Source organism: Ambystoma mexicanum, chromosome 9, assembly GCF_040938575.1.
Source record: "Ambystoma mexicanum isolate Mex_15411 chromosome 9, UKY_AmexF1_1, whole genome shotgun sequence".
Classification (NCBI taxonomy): Eukaryota; Metazoa; Chordata; class Amphibia; order Caudata; family Ambystomatidae; genus Ambystoma; species Ambystoma mexicanum.
Genome location: NC_090931.1, coordinates 1,186,180,552 through 1,186,198,279, shown reverse-complemented (window position 1 = coordinate 1,186,198,279; position 17,728 = coordinate 1,186,180,552). Strand labels below are relative to the sequence as shown.

General features: G+C 45.0%; 2 protein-coding genes across 2 annotated transcripts in view; one reads left to right on the top strand and one right to left on the bottom strand.

Annotated features, from left to right (window-relative positions):
• The window catches only part of LOC138489003 (von Willebrand factor D and EGF domain-containing protein-like), a 3,370,177-nt gene that overhangs the window by 2,592,880 nt on the left and 759,569 nt on the right, over positions 1-17,728 (bottom strand). The gene's annotated exons all lie outside the window — the stretch shown is intronic.
• Positions 10,282-16,364, top strand: LOC138489004 (uncharacterized). Its single transcript, XM_069616530.1, has 3 exons — positions 10,282-10,448; positions 14,765-14,969; positions 15,252-16,364. The coding sequence occupies exons 1-3, from the start codon at positions 10,293-10,295 to the stop codon at positions 16,145-16,147; spliced, it is 1,257 nt and encodes a 418-aa protein (XP_069472631.1). The 5' UTR covers positions 10,282-10,292; the 3' UTR covers positions 16,148-16,364.

Sequence of the window (17,728 nt, the reverse complement as noted above, 5' to 3'; positions counted from 1 at the left end):
CTGTCCAGTAATGTGTGGTAATTCACCCCTCAATATAAATTCTGATGGTCAAGGTGGCACAATGAGGCCAGCTGGAATGCCACGCTGAGAATGGGAATGAGTCCGTAGTTAGTTAAATATCGCTGGCCACTCATCACTGGCGTTACAGAGCTCATAAACTAGACGGAGATGGTCAGCTGTGCAACCCTCCTGAGCCTTAATTTGATACTGGATATTCTGGAGGATGGGATTCAATGTCCTTATTGAGTTTCAGGCGTTACTTTTGGTGGAGCTCACTCCTGTAGTCGATGTCCTAGCTGCTCCTCCTCTAAAACCTCCTTCTCGACAATGCCCGGGCTGGAGTGAGTTTAAGAGCATTGAAACCAGCAGCTACTCGGGCATAATCACACAGTCGAGTTGAATGGCTGTTGTTAAGACGGATTTCTGAACTCTGTCCTGGTGGCGCAGAAGTTCAGAAGGCCAACCTAATTACTTGGAACAGGGTAACCTCTGGACGAGCCAGACCAATCAAGGTAGCGATCGCGGCGGTCAAGACTAGGTCTCAAGAGGGGTGAGGGTGACTGAAAGTCCGCAATGAGCACACAAAGCAAGAGCGCTTACAAACTACTCCAAACAGTTGTTATATCAAAAATATATACACATTTATTTTAAGGCCTTTAAAACAACGACCGTAGCGAGAAAATCACAGTATCACAATATTAAACCAACACATACCATATCAACACAATATATATACAAATACAACAGTCGCTAGCGTTATAAGCACGAAATGTGTAGTCCACCTGAAAGGGAAGGAAAACAGGCAGTGCGATAACGCTTTAGACTCAGTTCGCCTTCAGAGGCACCTAACTAGATGGAAGTCCGAGCCCTGCGAAGAGTGGAGCCTTGTGCTCAAAGTACCTGCCACGCCGGTGCCAACGGGCAAAAGGGGAAGCTCTTCGGAGGAAGTCAGGCAGTTCGGGTTAGTGCACAGCAGAAGGAGAACAGGTTTCGCAACTCAAGCGCAGCCTCCACAGCGAGCAGAAGCAGAGCGCGAGTACGGACAAAAGGGTGCTGTTTTTACACAGCGGGGATAAGCAATGGGCTACTGCAGGAGGGCGACCAGATCCTAGCTAAACTACTCACCGGTCCCCGAAGCAAGCAGACCCAGGCTTCTCCACGTTAGTTTCAGCAGCTGGCAGGTTCAGAAGAGCAGGGAATGCCTCGTAGTCGTGTAGAGCAAAAAGACGTCCCAATCGACGAAACCAGCACAGTTTGTTGCCGCAGCAGGACAACGGAGCGGCCGTGTGTATTCGAGCCAAATGTACACTCCTCCCTTCAGACTTGGGAACGCCAAGTGTACGAAGCGTGGGAGAGTGACCAGGACTCGAAATACAACACAACCTGGCGGCGGTTACAGAGCAGGACTCCCTTGTAAGCTGGTCAGTCAACTGGATGGCCCAGAGACACTTCCGAAGGCTTACTTGGCAGGAGATGATGAAGTCGCCGGGAATAGCTGTTCCTGCTATTCCAAAGGTCGAAGCACCAGTACAGGCCTTCTGGTTCGATCAAAGGAGGAAAGGGTTTCACAGGACGACAGCAGTGCAAAGCAGGATTCCTTCAGCGGGTCACCAGCGATTCCTCGGTCCAGCCTCTTGGTTGCAGGATACTTGGCTCCTGTATTCCTTCGTTCGTGAGAACTCAGGAGATCGACATGGTAGTGGTGTTTCCAGCTCCCTCTTATCCACGGTTCCCTTCGCGCCAAAACGGAGGGGAGCCAATGGGAGATCCGCTCATCAACACACATACCATACGTGGACCAATCACGGACCACGGTGGTCCCAGGCATTCACACCACCCTAGACTCTCTGGCACCCAGGATGTGTATTGGGACCAGACATCCCAGCCCACACCCTGGAGGCACACAAACGACATGTAGAAGCCCGCGAAAGCAACCACGTTTCGCGGGAAAGTACATGCCCAAATAAGGAAGGCCCCGGGTCGCTCGACCTGGGGAAGGTGAAGGGAGCAAGACGGTCAGTGGACAAGACAAAGGAGCCTCGTGGTCTGGCCATTTTGGGAGCCAGGCCACCATTTTGGGTTCAGTGCGAAAAACGTGCTCAGAACGCCAAAAGGAGCTCAAAATAAACAAAACGATCGCTGCCACCATTCGAGTCCCTGAATGACTTGCACCGATCAAAATACCATCCTAAAAGAGTATCTAGGGCCTGTAGAAGGCTAGAGACCCAAGAGAGCTGTAACTTAGCTTACAGTGCCTTCTTGTGTCATGTTGCACTAAAGCCGCAACACGATAAAAGAAACTACGGGAAACAGCGTTCCCCGGTACTGACTGTCTTAAGGGCATGTCAGTTTCCCCGTAAGAAAGGAGCGAAAGCCCAGAGGAGTGCGGCAGAAGGCTGCACTTCTCTGGCAAAGTCAAGAACAAGGTGAAAAACAACAGCAAAAAGTTTAGGGGTTGCCACATGGAAGGAAAATTACCTACAATTACGAAATCTTTACTAACAGCTGTCATCTCCACATCAGTGGAAAAAATATCCACGTGGTAACTGTGCAGAGGATAGAGGTAAACATTCTCGGGGCTCTTGTGCTCATCGGTACACCTGATGCTCCTGTTCTCGGGATGATGGTAGAATGTCTCTGCTGTGATTTTGATTCGCACTCAAGCTTTCCCGGATCGTCAACTGGGTTTGTAGTTTCCTGACTAGCGGCTGCAGCTCATTAATCTGCCTCTGCTGAGAAAGGGTATTGTTGGACATTGGAATCCTGCCTTGTACGGGGTGACTCTGTACATTGATATTGTCTGTTTCTTCTTCCGGAGCCCTAATGGACCTTAGCAGCTCTTAATAGTATGGGGGTGTATCCGGTTTCTCCTGCAGCCTCAGTTGCAGTATGGGTATAGCGGCTTCCTTGGGCCCTCTGAGTAGTTGCTTCAATCTATACCGGTTCAATCTAGAAGTCTCCACTCCTCCTCTGTGGTGGTCCGGGCCTAAAGTGTGCTCAATCCTCACCAGGTAATCAGAAAATTTCTCACCCCAACCTCAGAGAGGTGGCATGAAACCTCATCATTAGATCCTCTCCTGGATCAGTAATGCCAAAAGCTCCCTCCAGTGCACCCATCACTTGCTGGGAAGTTGGATCGGGACTCAATGATCGAAGGGACTGTACCGGCTGCAGTGCAGGCCCTCTCAGCACCTCTATTACTCTTTGTCTCTTCTCTTGATCAGACACTTTCCAGTCGTGTAACATAAGGTGGTTGAGGTCATCCCATAGTTCATAGCCCTCCTCTCCTTTAGGCACAGGCTTCTCGCCTGAAAAGAGTCATAATCGGGTGTAGGTTCCATGTTTAATAACCAAAGGGGACGGGGATTGCTGTTCCTTAGTCACTCTAACAGTCTCAGCCACTGCAGCAGCAATGACTATGGCATCTTTGGTTGATGTAATAGCTTCTTGGTGCGGAGGTGTTTCCGGGCCAAGCATCTAAGGTCCAGGTGGGGTAGGTAATAAAGGCTCCCCACCTCGGATCTCAGCGGGCAGGGTTTTACCTGTAAGTGAAATACCACCATAACATAGCATATATCACTTTGTATCTTGACTAGGTATGCGTCCCACAATTTTCACTTTCCCAGTGATGGGTTCCAAGGAACCAGTCATAGCTAACACTTTTTCGCTCATGATTTCGCTCATGAAGGGTACCTAGCCCACTATGAAGCAGGCCTCTGAACTGAGCCCTTCGGCGTGTACCCAATGCAACATACACTCATGGGCCATTTTGACAAAGTGTAATAACCCACCAATGTGTGGGTTACTGCTGTGGGTGTGGGCCCTGTCCCATGGTCAGAGAGTCCTGATGACTGACTGTTGCCTCTGAGTACCTGAACAAGTCAACAGGCAAAGCCTAATTTATTTGGCAATGCTAGAACATCCTTTTTATATAAATGAATGCATATAATGAATTATCTTTATCACATGAGTAACTTTCAACACTTCTGTGCCCCTAGAATGGGCCTTTCGCATTTCATACAAGGAACAAATAAATAATTAAATAGCATCATTTCATTACCTGGGAGGAGGGGTGGTTGGATGAGTATATTTCATACATGAAGTAAATAAATAGCTAGGTAGAATGAGTTCATTAACATCTAATAAATAAATATTTAAATAGAATCAATTCAGCAACCTGGGAGGAGTGGTGGTTGGATGAGTACATTTCATATATGAAGTAAATAAGTACGTATTACTTTGCATACATTAGATTGATGACTGACCGTAAGGGTGTCATACATAAGAGAAGCGGTCACAATATAATGCATAATATCAATCTGGCAGCTTTAGGAGTACTGGCCTCTCTTCACACACATTTGTAATAACCAGAGTCAACACCAGAAGCCCTAACCTCCAGGTAGCTGCAGACTATCACACAGACACACAACACTTTGGACACAGACCAACCAATACAAACTCAGCCAAAACAGTAGAGGTAACCAACCATTATCCCTTGACCAGCGAGATAGCTAATCTATCCTAAAGGGAACATAACATTTCCCCACAGTACCGCCTATTTACTTATGTCAGATACGGGTAGATCAATGAAACCCGGCCTGATTTAAGCCAATCTAGAAACAGGTTCTATTTAATCCCGAGACCAGAATTAAATCTGGCAAATCGTCCTTCTCCCACACCAGTTGGCCCCTCTACTACCACTGCCCTATACCCGAGGAAGAAAGGGAACATCTAACAGGGCTGCTGGGCAACCTTGGGTAACTCGCTGTAATCACAGGGGTCCCTGCTGGCCGCTGATTTGCGTTCCTCTCTTATTCAGCCAGGCTTGCCCACCACCAAACCTCCCCATGAAAGGGGAAGAAGGGGAAAGGGACAACCCCACAAACAAACAAAAAAATAAAACCCAGGGCCAACCTGGACCTCTGGAGAATTTGGGTAAATCCAAACAGGTTTGGGGACAACCCTCCCCTCTCTCTTCTCCTCTTTAAAGCCCTTCCCAGGGCCTTCTTGTCTCCCCGAGGTGCACCCTAAGCTTGGCTGAGGTGAATACACCTCAGCAATATGTCCGAGGCTCGAAGTGTGTTCCCTCAGACCTGAACTTTACAACAAACATTAAAGCCTTCCTGTAAAACAGGGTGTTTATCAATGTGCAGCAACGCTTTATACAGTGTCCTTTCTCCACACGTTCTGTCTCCTACCTCTCAGCAGCCCTACGAAACAGGGATGAACGTGGCCTAGAAATGCCACTCACAGAGCTGCTGCGCAGGCACTTGCACCCAAGCTCCAGCCCATGTGGTTCTCCTTCAGATCCCAGCACGGCTCGTTTTCTCAACCGTGGAAAGCGGAGAGCGAAACGCCGGCCAGGAAAACAAACGGCCTCTGGGGACGTCCCTACGTGACCGGCCTCTGCGTTCCCTCTCTTTTCTCCCTCCGGCGATGATTCCCTTTGTTTTAACCCCTCCCGGTAGCTTCCACCCCAGGTCAAAAAGGATGACTTTAGAGACCATCCTGGAGTCATCCGATGATCATCGAACTACATTAGAAGTCATTCCCACATCATCAGAAGTCATCATGCTGTTAAAGTCATCAGCAAATGTCTCAGAATGGTGGGTGATGATTTGGGGATGAGCTTAGGATGACTTGCTGATGATGCTAACATCATCCCTATTTTAGCAAACTCTTTGTTCCTGATGATTTTAGGATGACTTGCCGATTACTTCAAGAGCATCACCATGATGATTTGGGGATGAGCTTAGGATGACTTGCTGATGATGCTAACATCATCCCTATTTTAGAAAACTCTTTGTTCCTGATGATTTTAGGATGACTTGCCGATTACTTCAAGAGCATCACCATGATGATTTGGGGATGATTCTGGGATGACCTGCCGATTACTTCAAGAGCATCGACAGGTTTGCCCCGGTGATTCTGGGATGACCTGCTGATTACTTGACAAGCATGTTTGTTCTTGATGATTTGGGGATGGCTTACTGATTAATCACAGAGTTTGTAGGATGATTTGCGGTCTAATACGGATAGTCTTTCAGCTTTTGCTTAATTGCACTTGTGCTGAACGATTTTTTAATGCTTTGCTAAGCACATCTGTTTGGCATTAGTTTTAATTGCATGTAAAAAGCATAATATGGATATGATCATTTAAATTGCAACACCCAATGTAAAAGTGCTGAACCATTGACCAGGAATCACACTTAAAAAGCATACATGCCACAGAAATAGTTTTCTTGCAGTAATAAGTGACTAACGCATAAGTATGGGAATTCACCGCTAAGTACATTCTATAGTCAAAAATAGTCATTTTAATTAGTCATCATGCACCCTTCCAAACCAAATCCATGTGATTCAAGACACATATTGGTAGAACTTGCCATGGAGCCCAAATTAAGCCACAATTATCCAACCTTAACATTTGTTAGACAGTAATCAGTGCACTCATTTTACATTGGTGCCTATCACGCAATGACTACTGTTCTGCATGAGTACAGCGAGGAGTACGGTCTAAAATGATTACTCAGGCCCCACACTACTACAAACTTGGAGTGATCCCAATCATATGTTTGAATAAGGCTTCGACTGGCAGTCTATACACTTCCCGAAGACAATGTGAGCTGGCAAGATAAGCGACTGAAACAGGATTACTTCAATGATTCCAAAATGAAATCATGTCCAACCAAAATTTTTCCAAAAAAGAAAAATTGCATATATAGCGCTATTCTTTCACTTCTGCCAAAAATTCAATTACTTCAGTACAAGTTATGTGAAATGTTTTCACTGGACATAAAAAGTCAAGCTTATCATATATGAATGATAATAGACTCACTTTGTCATATTGCCCAATCCACATTCATACTGCCCTGTCTATGTACATACAGAAAGTACATCAAAGCTCCTGGTATGTAGATAAAGTGTGTCCTCCATTCTGCTGGTAACCACAAGCAAAGTCTCTCAAGTTAAACTGACTCACCAAATGTCAACCACCACAAGTACAAAAGAAAAGATTGCCCACACAATATAGTTTGGTTAAAAATATAGTCTTTATATAAACGTTTAGATATAAATTAATCTCAACATTACAGGTGAGTACATTATTTCATATGAACACCCCATTATGGATAGGAGCTAACACAGGGTCTCCAGAAAATATGCACTTACCAGACCTGGTTCACCAGGTCTGCCACTTAATGATATAGACCACTAACCATAACATCTCAACAGAAAGGTGCAATTAGTCTACCAGGCCCTTCCCTTACACATAGAAGGAAAAGACAGGTATGCAGACCACACTCAAAAGGTGACAAAGGAAATTTAAGATGGATTCACCGGCCCCCAAAAGCTGGTCACACATGTCCCCAACACATATTTGGCCCTAGGGAACAAGTAAGGGAAACACACAGTAAAAATACTAGCAGCACTTAATGGAAGAAGGGGTTGAGTGGTGAATGACCAGCTAAACTAGAGAACCCATCCCACAGGTGAGTTTAGACAGCTGTTTAGGAATTCCCAGTTTAGGGTTATGGATTCAAGTTGCTAGCAATGGGCCCATTGGGGTTGTATAAACATTTCTAAAAGTAGCCCCCTCTAGCTACAAAAGTAAGCAAAGTGTTTCTCGGGGCTTCCTTGAAGCCTAAAAGATGCACTTCCAGCATGTGTTTGAATGTAGGAAACCAGTTATGTTCAATCCAATTCAAAACAATTTGGCATTTCAGATATAAAAGTTTCATTTTCAACTTTGATGAAAAAACATACCTTTTGTATTACTGGTATGTGGATGGCTAGTGTTTGAAGAATCAGTTTCTACGATGAAATGTTCCTTCTGCAGCCACACATAAAACCAGTATTAGAATTGCATAATTGTCATACAGGTCTTGCTTTAAGAGCCAGAGAGTGTAAAGTATGAATGCACAGAATAGAGAAAACAAATGACATGTAATGAAAGCAGACTTAATTTCCCAACTTTAGAGGTAGTCAGGCGGTTAGAGGTAGTCAGGCGGTTAGAGGTAGTCAGGCGGTTAGAGGTAGTCAGGCGGTTAGAGGTAGTTAGGCGGTTAGAGGTAGTCAGGCGGTTAGAGGTAGTCAGGCGGTTAGAGGTAGTCAGGCGGTTAGAGGTAGTCAGGCGGTTAGAGGTAGTCTGGTTGTTAGTGACCAAGCCGAATACAGGAGTTTATTTTTGGTGCACTTTCACCCCTTTTTGTTTTAGAAATATTTGCTTGTTTTTAGGAAGAATGTATTTTTGGGGAGTAAAAGCATGTAGGATACCTCTTATCGGTAGAGTTGCATTGAACGTTAATATATTTTACCAGTGCAATCCATTTTTTGTAAGGTCCTCGTTTCTTTCCTTTTCCTCGAGGGGGCCTTTCATCCATTTCCATTTGTATGGCTGTGTTGGTTGACAGAAATACCCTAACCAGATTATACAAGCAATTAAAAGTTAGTCAAATAATTAAGATAACAGAACAGAATACAGGTGGCAAAAGGGGTGCCCTGCGTATTCATGGATACCAAGGTGCATTTTTAGCCGTCTAAAATGTTGGGCTAAAATGGAAGCCATGAGGCCTAAACATAGCATGCACCCCCTGGGTGAGAATCCTTTGGCATCCCAGTCAAAAACAAGCACCCAGCACCCTCAAAATCCCCATTGTGGCAAGGGTAAAGCTTGAGACTATGTTGGGCCAAAATGGAAGCCATGAGGCCTAAACATAGCATGCACCGCCTGGGTGAGAATCCTTTGCCATCCCAGTCAAAAACAGGCACCCAGCACCCTCAAAATCCCCATTGTGGCAAGGGGAACGCTTGAGACTATGTTGGGCTAAAATGGAAGCCATGAGGCCTAAACATAGCATGCACCCTCTGGGTGAGAACCCTTTGCCATCCCAGTCAAAAGCAGGCACCCAGCACCCTCAAAATCCCCATCGTGGCAAGGGTAAAGCTTGAGACTATGTTGGGCTAAAATGGAAGCCATGAGGCCTAAACATAGCATGCACCCCCTGGGTGAGAATCCTTTAGGTAGCAAGGCAGTGGTAGAAGAATTGCAAATAGCGGTAATTTCATTCAAACCAGTGGGGGGCATGTTTTCTGGGGTCATAGACACAGATAAAGTGGCATTTGCATCATTAGGTAGCAAGGCAGTGGTAGAAGAATTGCAGATAGCGGTAATTTCATTCAAACCAGTGGGGGCATGTTTTCTGGGGTCATAGACACAGATAAAGTGGCATTTGCATCATTAGGTAGCAAGGCAGTGGTAGAAGAATTGCAGATAGCGGTAATTTCATTCAAACCAGTGGGGGGCATGTTTTCTGGGGTCATAGACACAGATAAAGTGGCATTTGCATCATTAGGTAGCAAGGCAGTGGTAGAAGAATTGCAAATAGCGGTAATTTCATTCAAACCAGTGGGGGGCATGTTTTCTGGGGTCATAGACACAGATAAAGTGGCATTTGCATCATTAGGTAGCAAGGCAGTGGTAGAAGAATTGCAAATAGCGGTAATTTCATTCAAACCAGTGGGGGGCATGTTTTCTGGGGTCATAGACACAGATAAAGTGGCATTTGCATCATTAGGTAGCAAGGCAGTGGTAGAAGAATTGCAGATAGCGGTAATTTCATTCAAACCAGTGGGGGGCATGTTTTCTGGGGTCATAGACACAGATAAAGTGGCATTTGCATCATTGGGTAGCAAGGCAGTGGTAGAAGAATTGCAGATAGCGGTAATTTCATTCAAACCAGTGGGGGGCATGTTTTCTGGGGTCATAGACACAGATAAAGTGGCATTTGCATCATTAGGTAGCAAGGCAGTGGTAGAAGAATTGCAAATAGCGGTAATTTCATTCAAACCAGTGGGGGGCATGTTTTCTGGGGTCATAGACACAGATAAAGTGGCATTTGCATCATTAGGTAGCAAGGCAGTGGTAGAAGAATTGCAGATAGCGGTAATTTCATTCAAACCAGTGGGGGGCATGTTTTCTGGGGTCATAGACACAGATAAAGTGGCATTTGCATCATTAGGTAGCAAGGCAGTGGTAGAAGAATTGCAAATAGCGGTAATTTCATTCAAACCAGTGGGGGGCATGTTTTCTGGGGTCATAGACACAGATAAAGTGGCATTTGCATCATTAGGTAGCAAGGCAGTGGTAGAAGAATTGCAGATAAAGTCCATATGATACCCGAGAGTATTGTGTGTTTGTTTAAAAGTTTGCCGACACTTTTTTGAAATGCCTTAAGGCGTCATGACGTGGGGACGTTTTTTTTTACGTACGACGCACTGTGATGATGTAGCTGATGAAGACAATCATGGAGGAAGGAGGACTCCATGCCGTGCACCGGCAGGTATATTTAGCTGCTGGTGGCTTTGTTTGTTCTTTCGGTTTTGGAATTCTGCAGCATCTGGATCTTCGTCTTCGTCGTCGTCCTCGTGGCTGTTTCCTCTTTGTCCTGGTAAGTATACAAGCTCCCAAACAGAAGCCACATGGCATATGGCCGCCATATGGTCCTCGAGGATCGAGCTATTAAGGATTGATCCTGTTCGCTGTCTCGTCTCTCCCTTCTTCGGCTTTCTTCTTCCATTAACCTACAGGTTCCTGACCTGGACTCTAACGAAATATGCACACTGCACTTCAGCGAATACTCTGGATTTTCTGGTCTCGGACCTCTAATATAGACCCGAGTTCCCTGCCTTCTCTTCTCTTCCCGCTGCCTTCAAAACAACAAATGAGATCCAAAAGATACACAGTGCTCAGAATGCTTTATAACACCCATTATTCAACTTATAGCCGTAACCCGCTAGACGTATTGAAACGTGCTAAAAACTAGCAAAAACATAGAAAATGTACTTTCCTCGCGTTTTGGTAAATGCTAATTCTGTTGCGTTTCCTGTTTGTACAGTGTACGTGCGTTTGTTCTGTCGAACCTGATGTTTTTAACCACTCGTCTCCCATACAAGGGGGATCAAAATGTACTTTGTTTACAGGCTGAAGGTATACTGCTGAAATCTTCAATGCATTATCAGCTTTCCTTACTGTTCTGGAACGTGTTGCCATTTGTTAATCCAGTCACCATGTGTGCCTTCTTTACAGGCTTCACTCCCCTGATGATCCCGTTCTCTCCAAAGTAGGCTAATCCAGTTGCTCCTCCTCAGAGGCGTTCTTCTTTCTTTTCCTGTTTCCTGCAGTTTCGCGTTGCAAGTACTCGCTTCCCAGCTCCGGTTTAGACGCGTGTTCGCTGCCTTCTCTCCACTTCCCGAGGCCTTCAAAACAACAAATGAGCTCAATAAGATACACAGTGCTCAGAATGCTTTATAACACCTATTATTCAATTTATAGCCGTAACCCGCTAGACGTATTGAAACGTGGTAAAAACCAGCTAGAAAATGTACTTTCCTCGCGTTTTGGTAAATGCTAATTCTGTTGCGTTTCCTGTTTGTACAGTGTCCGTGCGTTTGTTCAGTCGAACCTGATGTTTTTATCGTCTCCTATACAAGGGGGATCAAAATGTACTTTGTTTACAGGCTGAAGGTATACTGCTGAAATCTTCAATGCATTATCTGCTTTCCTGACTGTTCTGGAACGTGTATTTGCCATCTGTTAATCCAGTCACCATGTGTCCCTTCTAGTTTACAGGCTTCACTCCCCTGATGATCCCGTTCTCTCCAAAGTGTGTGGATGATATGCGTGCGTTGTGTAGGGGGATTTTCTTTTAATGTATGTGTGTGGATGATATGCGTGCGTTGTGTAGGGGGATTTTCTTTTAATGTATGTGTGTGGATGATATGCGTGCGTTGTGTAGGGGGCTTTTCTTTTAATGTATTTGTGTGGATGATGTGCGTGTGTTGTGTAGGGGGATTTTCTTTTAATGTATGTGTGTGGATGATGTGCGTGCGTTGTGTAGGGGGCTTTTCTTTTAATGTATTTGTGTGGATGATGTGCGTGTGTTGTGTAGGGGGATTTTCTTTTAATGTATGTGTGTGGATGATGTGCGTGCGTTGTGTAGGGGGCTTTTCTTTTTATGTATGTGGATGGTGTGCGCATGTTGTGTAGGGGCCTTTGCTTTTAATGTGTGTGGATGGTGACTGCATGCATGTGGATGGTGTGCGCATGTTGTGCAGGGGCCTTTGCTTTTAATGTGTGTGGATGGTGACTGTATGCATGTGGATGGTGGGCGCATGTTGTGTAGGGGCCTTTGCTTTTAATGTGTGTGGATGGTGTGGTGTTTGTGTTGCCTAGGTGTTTCAAGATTGGCGTGTGTATTCTTTTTTGGGGGTGAGGGGGGCGCCAAATTTTGTTTTGCCCAGGGCGCAGGGTGGGTGAAGGATTCCGTGAATCCTAGGGGGAAACATGTCAGCAACAGTGCCATTTGGGAGCGAATACTGGACTGTCGAGTGGCCCCCAGAGTGCATGGGTGTAATTTTGATATATTAACCTCCTGGGTCATCACTTCCCATTGTATATGTTAATGAGTCCCACACTTTTTAGTTTGGGCTATTAGGTGGCGCTTTAGCACCATCTATGAACTAAAACTATTGCATTAGAGCACAGATAGGGAAAGTGGCATATGAGGAGGGACACACAGCCTGTAGGTGTTTGGTTATTTGCCCACCCATTGGCTACGCATGGCCATGCTAAACCCTATGGTCATTCCCACCCAGTTCCTGCCCCTCCCAGCCCAAAACACCACCCCATGGGAACTCTCTTGCGTTCGCTTTGATCAAGCCTTACCATCAAACTTTGCAGTCAAGGTGCCTGCCAGTGTTTTTTCAAAGCAGTCTTCTGGAAGTTAATGACTTAATTGGATTTGCAAACCCTCCTTAACCAGGTCTGCCTTCAGCCACCTGATTTATTAGCACTGTGCGTGTCCTTCACTGAACTCCTTTTATAAACAAACATTGGCAAAGCCAACACTTTGGGCTTTTGTGTAAGGATTAGGCCTCTGCCAGGTATTGCTATTAGATGCCCAGCCACTCACACCATTTTGCACATGTTACTATCAATGGTCAGTTAATACCACTACGGAAGAGACTGCAAGTGCCTTACTACACAAAAGGCAAAACTGTTGGCATTGCCAATGCATGTTTTACAACTCGTGCTACACCCCCTTTGTCAACCCTGCTCTCACGCTCCTGCTCCATACATGCACAGATCCTCTTGTCTGTGTCCTGCTCGAATCCTCAGGACCCTACTTTTTTTGGACCCTGCTTTCCTAGCCCTACTCTGACACTCCTCCTCTCTTGTCTCTGACCTGCATGGACTCTCCTGTGCTGCTTGGACCCTGCTTCCCAGCCCAGGGCCTGCTCATATGCCATGGCGTGACAGGAGGGTGGTAATAAGCCATGATTTCTCTCACGTTGCTGCTGGCGATAATCTCAACTCATCCCGGGGGCTGGGGCCCCTGCCCCTCCACCCCCCTCAGAGCTTTCCGGGGCGGGGACAGATTAAAGGCAGGCCTGGGAGAGCGATCCAGGAATGTGTTTACAATGCGGAAACCAAACACTGGGATTGGCTACCTGTTCATGTTCATGCAATTATGTTGCTGGAATAGAGCAGAGTTTTAATTGCCGCTCCTAGTATGCACAGGTCTCTCGCTCAACCCTACATGCTGTCACACTCCTTCCTAGAACCCCATCTGGCCATGCCTCTCATTCTTAACCTTTCACACACACATCACTGTTACACTTTCTCTCCACCCCACCGTGTGGCCTAATACTTCTTGATGCTTTCTTTCCACATGCCACTTTGCGTCCATAGTTTCTCCTTCCATTATGTGCTGCTCTTCTGGTCGAAGGTCTCCCTTCTTGAAAGTACTCCAAATCTATTTTAGAGGTGAGCTCACTCTCTGTTCTCACACCTGTGTGCTGGCCTTACTTGCTGTGGTTAAACTCAGGAACACTGTTCGCCGAGCGTAGGTGTTTTTCGGTTGGTAGCTGCCATGTGGTGTTGGGCAAGACTATGAGGATTTTGTCTCATTGTATGTGATTTGTCAAGACTACCGCTTGAATGTGTGTTCTGTTCTCTTACACAAACCAAACATCGGCATGTAGGTTGTGAGGTCATGGAATTATGTGGGGATATGTGGTCTTTAGATTGCAGGTGTTACTTCATATACCATTCATAGGCCATTTTCAGCTACAGTAGACAAAGTAAAGTGCAGAATCTTATTAAGTGGACACCAGTAATTCTTACAGTTGAATCTGAATATTCAGTGTTTGAGAAGGTGTATGCAGAAGGGTGAGTTTTTAGCATGGTTATTTAGCGGCAGCACCTTTGATACCTGCGCTGTCCTGACTAAATGAGTCCCATATGGTGCCTCCAGGGGTGATGTGTTCCCTCTAGTGAGAAATAGCTCACTAGCACAGATGGGCTGAATGTAAGATCTGGCTTCCTAACCCAGATGGGCTAAATGCAGGATCTGGCGCACTAACAGAGATGGGCTAAATGCAGGATCTGGCTCACTAACAGAGATGGGCTAAATGCAGGATCTGGCTCACTAACAGAGATGGGCTAAATGCAGGATAGTGTAAAAAATGGCAAGAACGTATTTGTAAAGTTAATGATGTTGGTTCCAATGCAAGTCATGTTGCAATGAGGACACAGCGGGTCATTCAGGTGCTGCATATTAGGATACTAGCTTCAATCACAAATGGGGACACTTCAGGCAGGAACATGTCCATAGTAAGGGGACCATAAATTAATGATCCTGTACAGAATAGTTTCACAATAATACTTTGAGCACACTAAATGTATTTATTTTTCGTCTTTTAGGTAATAATTCAAACCATGGCCCTCTTTAATGTGCTTTTCTTTGATTGCGACAACTCTCTCTGTATTCGAAAGGATGGGGAATTTGAGCCATTGGCAATTCCTGGTGAAGTGATTTGTAAATGGCTGGTAGAGGGTCTTGATGAAAGTGGAAAAGAAATACGTGAAGAAAGGGATTTCAAAGCGGTAGTGCTTTTCCAATCGGCAGGTAAGCAAAGTATATATGTTTTTCCCTCTGTTTCCCTCCATTTGATGTTTCGGGAGGAGGGTACATCTAACGTCCCTACAGTGAGGCATCCCCTTTTTTTCTAACATACAGATGAGTGCTGCACAATGCCCACCACTCTTTCACAGCATCTCTACTTCCTTTAGAGTAAGTCTAATGTATAAAGTATAGATGCACAACATGGTTCTGACACTTTGGTTGTGTAGATAGTCACATTTTGAAATTTTCGCTTGAGGTTTTAACTTGCCTTTTTCATACCTGCAGTCAAGAAACAGTGTATCAAGACACAAAAAACATTTGAAGAAATAATTAAAGACTATTGCGGTGATGCAGAGGGACTGATTCAGGCCTTAAAAAGGAAGGCAGAAGAGGAAAAGGAGCTACTGGTGGATTCGGGCAATCGGGGAAGTGCTGGAAAATTTAAAAGAGTGTTGCGTGAACTGCAAGAAGAACATCCAGTGAAAAAAACAAAAGAAAACAAAGAGAATTATTTAGTAAAAGCTGATGGGAGGAAAGTGACTGCTCCCAAACTTAGTAAGGCCTGTTCACAACTACAGTCACAAAAACTGGAGAACCTAACTCTTTTGGCAGGGATGGCTAGTGTTCTTCATTCTTTCATTCCTTCCTCAGAGCCCACCTCTGTTGCTTCACCTGGACAATATAAAGACGCTGCGCAACAACCACTAAATGGACTATCAAATAACAGTGAATTGTCGGCTGCAAATATTTTGTCGGATAGATCTAGTTTGACATGCTTAACTCTATCCCCACGTCTTCTAAATAGTGTGTCCTTGTTGCAGAATGACAGTCATGCCTGTTTAGACAGCGAGTTGACACCCACACGTGCACACAAACCTGCTCAATCATTCAGACTACAGTCTTTAAAAACAGCGGAATTGGGAACATCCTCAAAACAGAGTTTGGCTGCAGTGTCAGTCCCCACTAGTGACCGAAAAAGCAGTGTATCACCATGTGAAGGGAAAATGCAGAAAATACTGTTTACCTGCCCGAAACAAGCTGTTTCAACTCCTCTAAAAAACCCTAACTACAATGTATCCAGGATTGATGTGGATGTACAGCATGCACCCCAAGATGCAGGCCCTATTGTTTGTGGGGATGAAAGCCCACATGTAAGTAAACATTATGCATGCAATAGTTGACTCCTATGAAACTCCCCACACATTAGCAACGTGACCTTGACTTATTTTTTGTAGAATTTTTGAGATCTGTCTGCAAGGCTAAAAGCTGGCCTACTATGGACTGCCGAGTAATAAGGAGGAAGCTTGCTACCAAAATTTGCAATGCCAGAAGAGGCCTAAAAAAGACTCCACCTTTTGAAATGCAGGATCAATGATTGTTTGTTTGTATTTTTGTAAACCTATTTATTATTATGGAGCTATGCCGTTAAACTGAATTTGTTGAATAAAAAAAGTTGTACACTTTCTGAGCCTATGTTTGATTGAAGATATCTTATAGCCAGAGCAATACAATATTAAAATATCAACAATTTATAGCTGCAGAATTTTACTATCACAATATGAACTCTGTAATAATTAGCTGCTCTTAGGGTTATTGGGTGTAGTGACTGGCGGAAGTCTGTCATGCTGGTAGACCTTTAACAGATGCTGTTTAGGTAGCTGGAAGTGTGTATTTTGGTGTAGTGCTTTGGAGCTGTGGGACTTTTATGGGGTGTGAGGCCATGTTGTCTAGAGGTGAGAATTGAAATGGGGGAGTTGGTTTGTGATATGGGGGTTGTAGTTGTGTGCACTAAATTGGCGAACTTGGTTAACGGGTGCTCTAGCAAAGATGAAAAGTGACAGCTGCAAGATTTTCTTTTTCCAGTACACTATCCAGAAGTCTAACTAGAGTCATTGTAAAGTAATGCCACCAATGTTACTCAAAAGGGATACATCCTGTGGTAATCCAACCCCTTTTCCTAAATCTTTTGGAACCATCTTGAAATCATTTAAACTCATCCTGGAGTGGTCTGCAATAATCATTTACAATTTAAAACCCATCCTAATGTTGTTATGAAGTCATCCTGGAGTTGTCATGGGGTCATCCTAGAGTAATCCAAACTCATCCTGAAGTTGTCGTGGAGTCATCCTGGAGTTGTCGTAGAGTCATCCTAGAGTAATCCAAACTCATCCTGAAGTTGTCTTGGAGTTGTCGTGGAGTCATCCTAGAGTAATCCAAACTCATCCTGAAGTTGTCGTGGAGTCATCCTGAAGTTGTCATGGAGTCATCCTAGAGTAATCCGAAGCCATCCTGGAGTAATCCAACTCATCCTGAAGTTGTCATGGAGTCATCCTAGAGTAATCCCCACTCATCCTGAAGTTGTCATGGAGTCATCCTGGAGTAATCCAAGATCATCACTGGAAGTAATCCAAACTCATCCTGGAGTAGTTTCTGTGATAACTCTAGAGTCATCATCTCATTAAATATTTTGGCCTGTGTGAATACTTTGGATGATCTTCCTGAACTATCCATGGATGACTCTAGAATGGAGTCATCGGATGACTCCAGAATGATTCCAGGATGATCTTTCTTTTTGACTGGGGACCTCTGCAGGGGGAGTTCCCGGCATTCATGAGGTGAAATCGCTTCACGACACACACCCTCCCCCTGCAGGTGAATGTACCAACATCCACCATCGTGCTGGAAACCCGACACAGTGCGAATTTGCCCGCCAAGACCAAACATACACAAACGTCCCATCTACTGTCTCACAGAAACGCAGA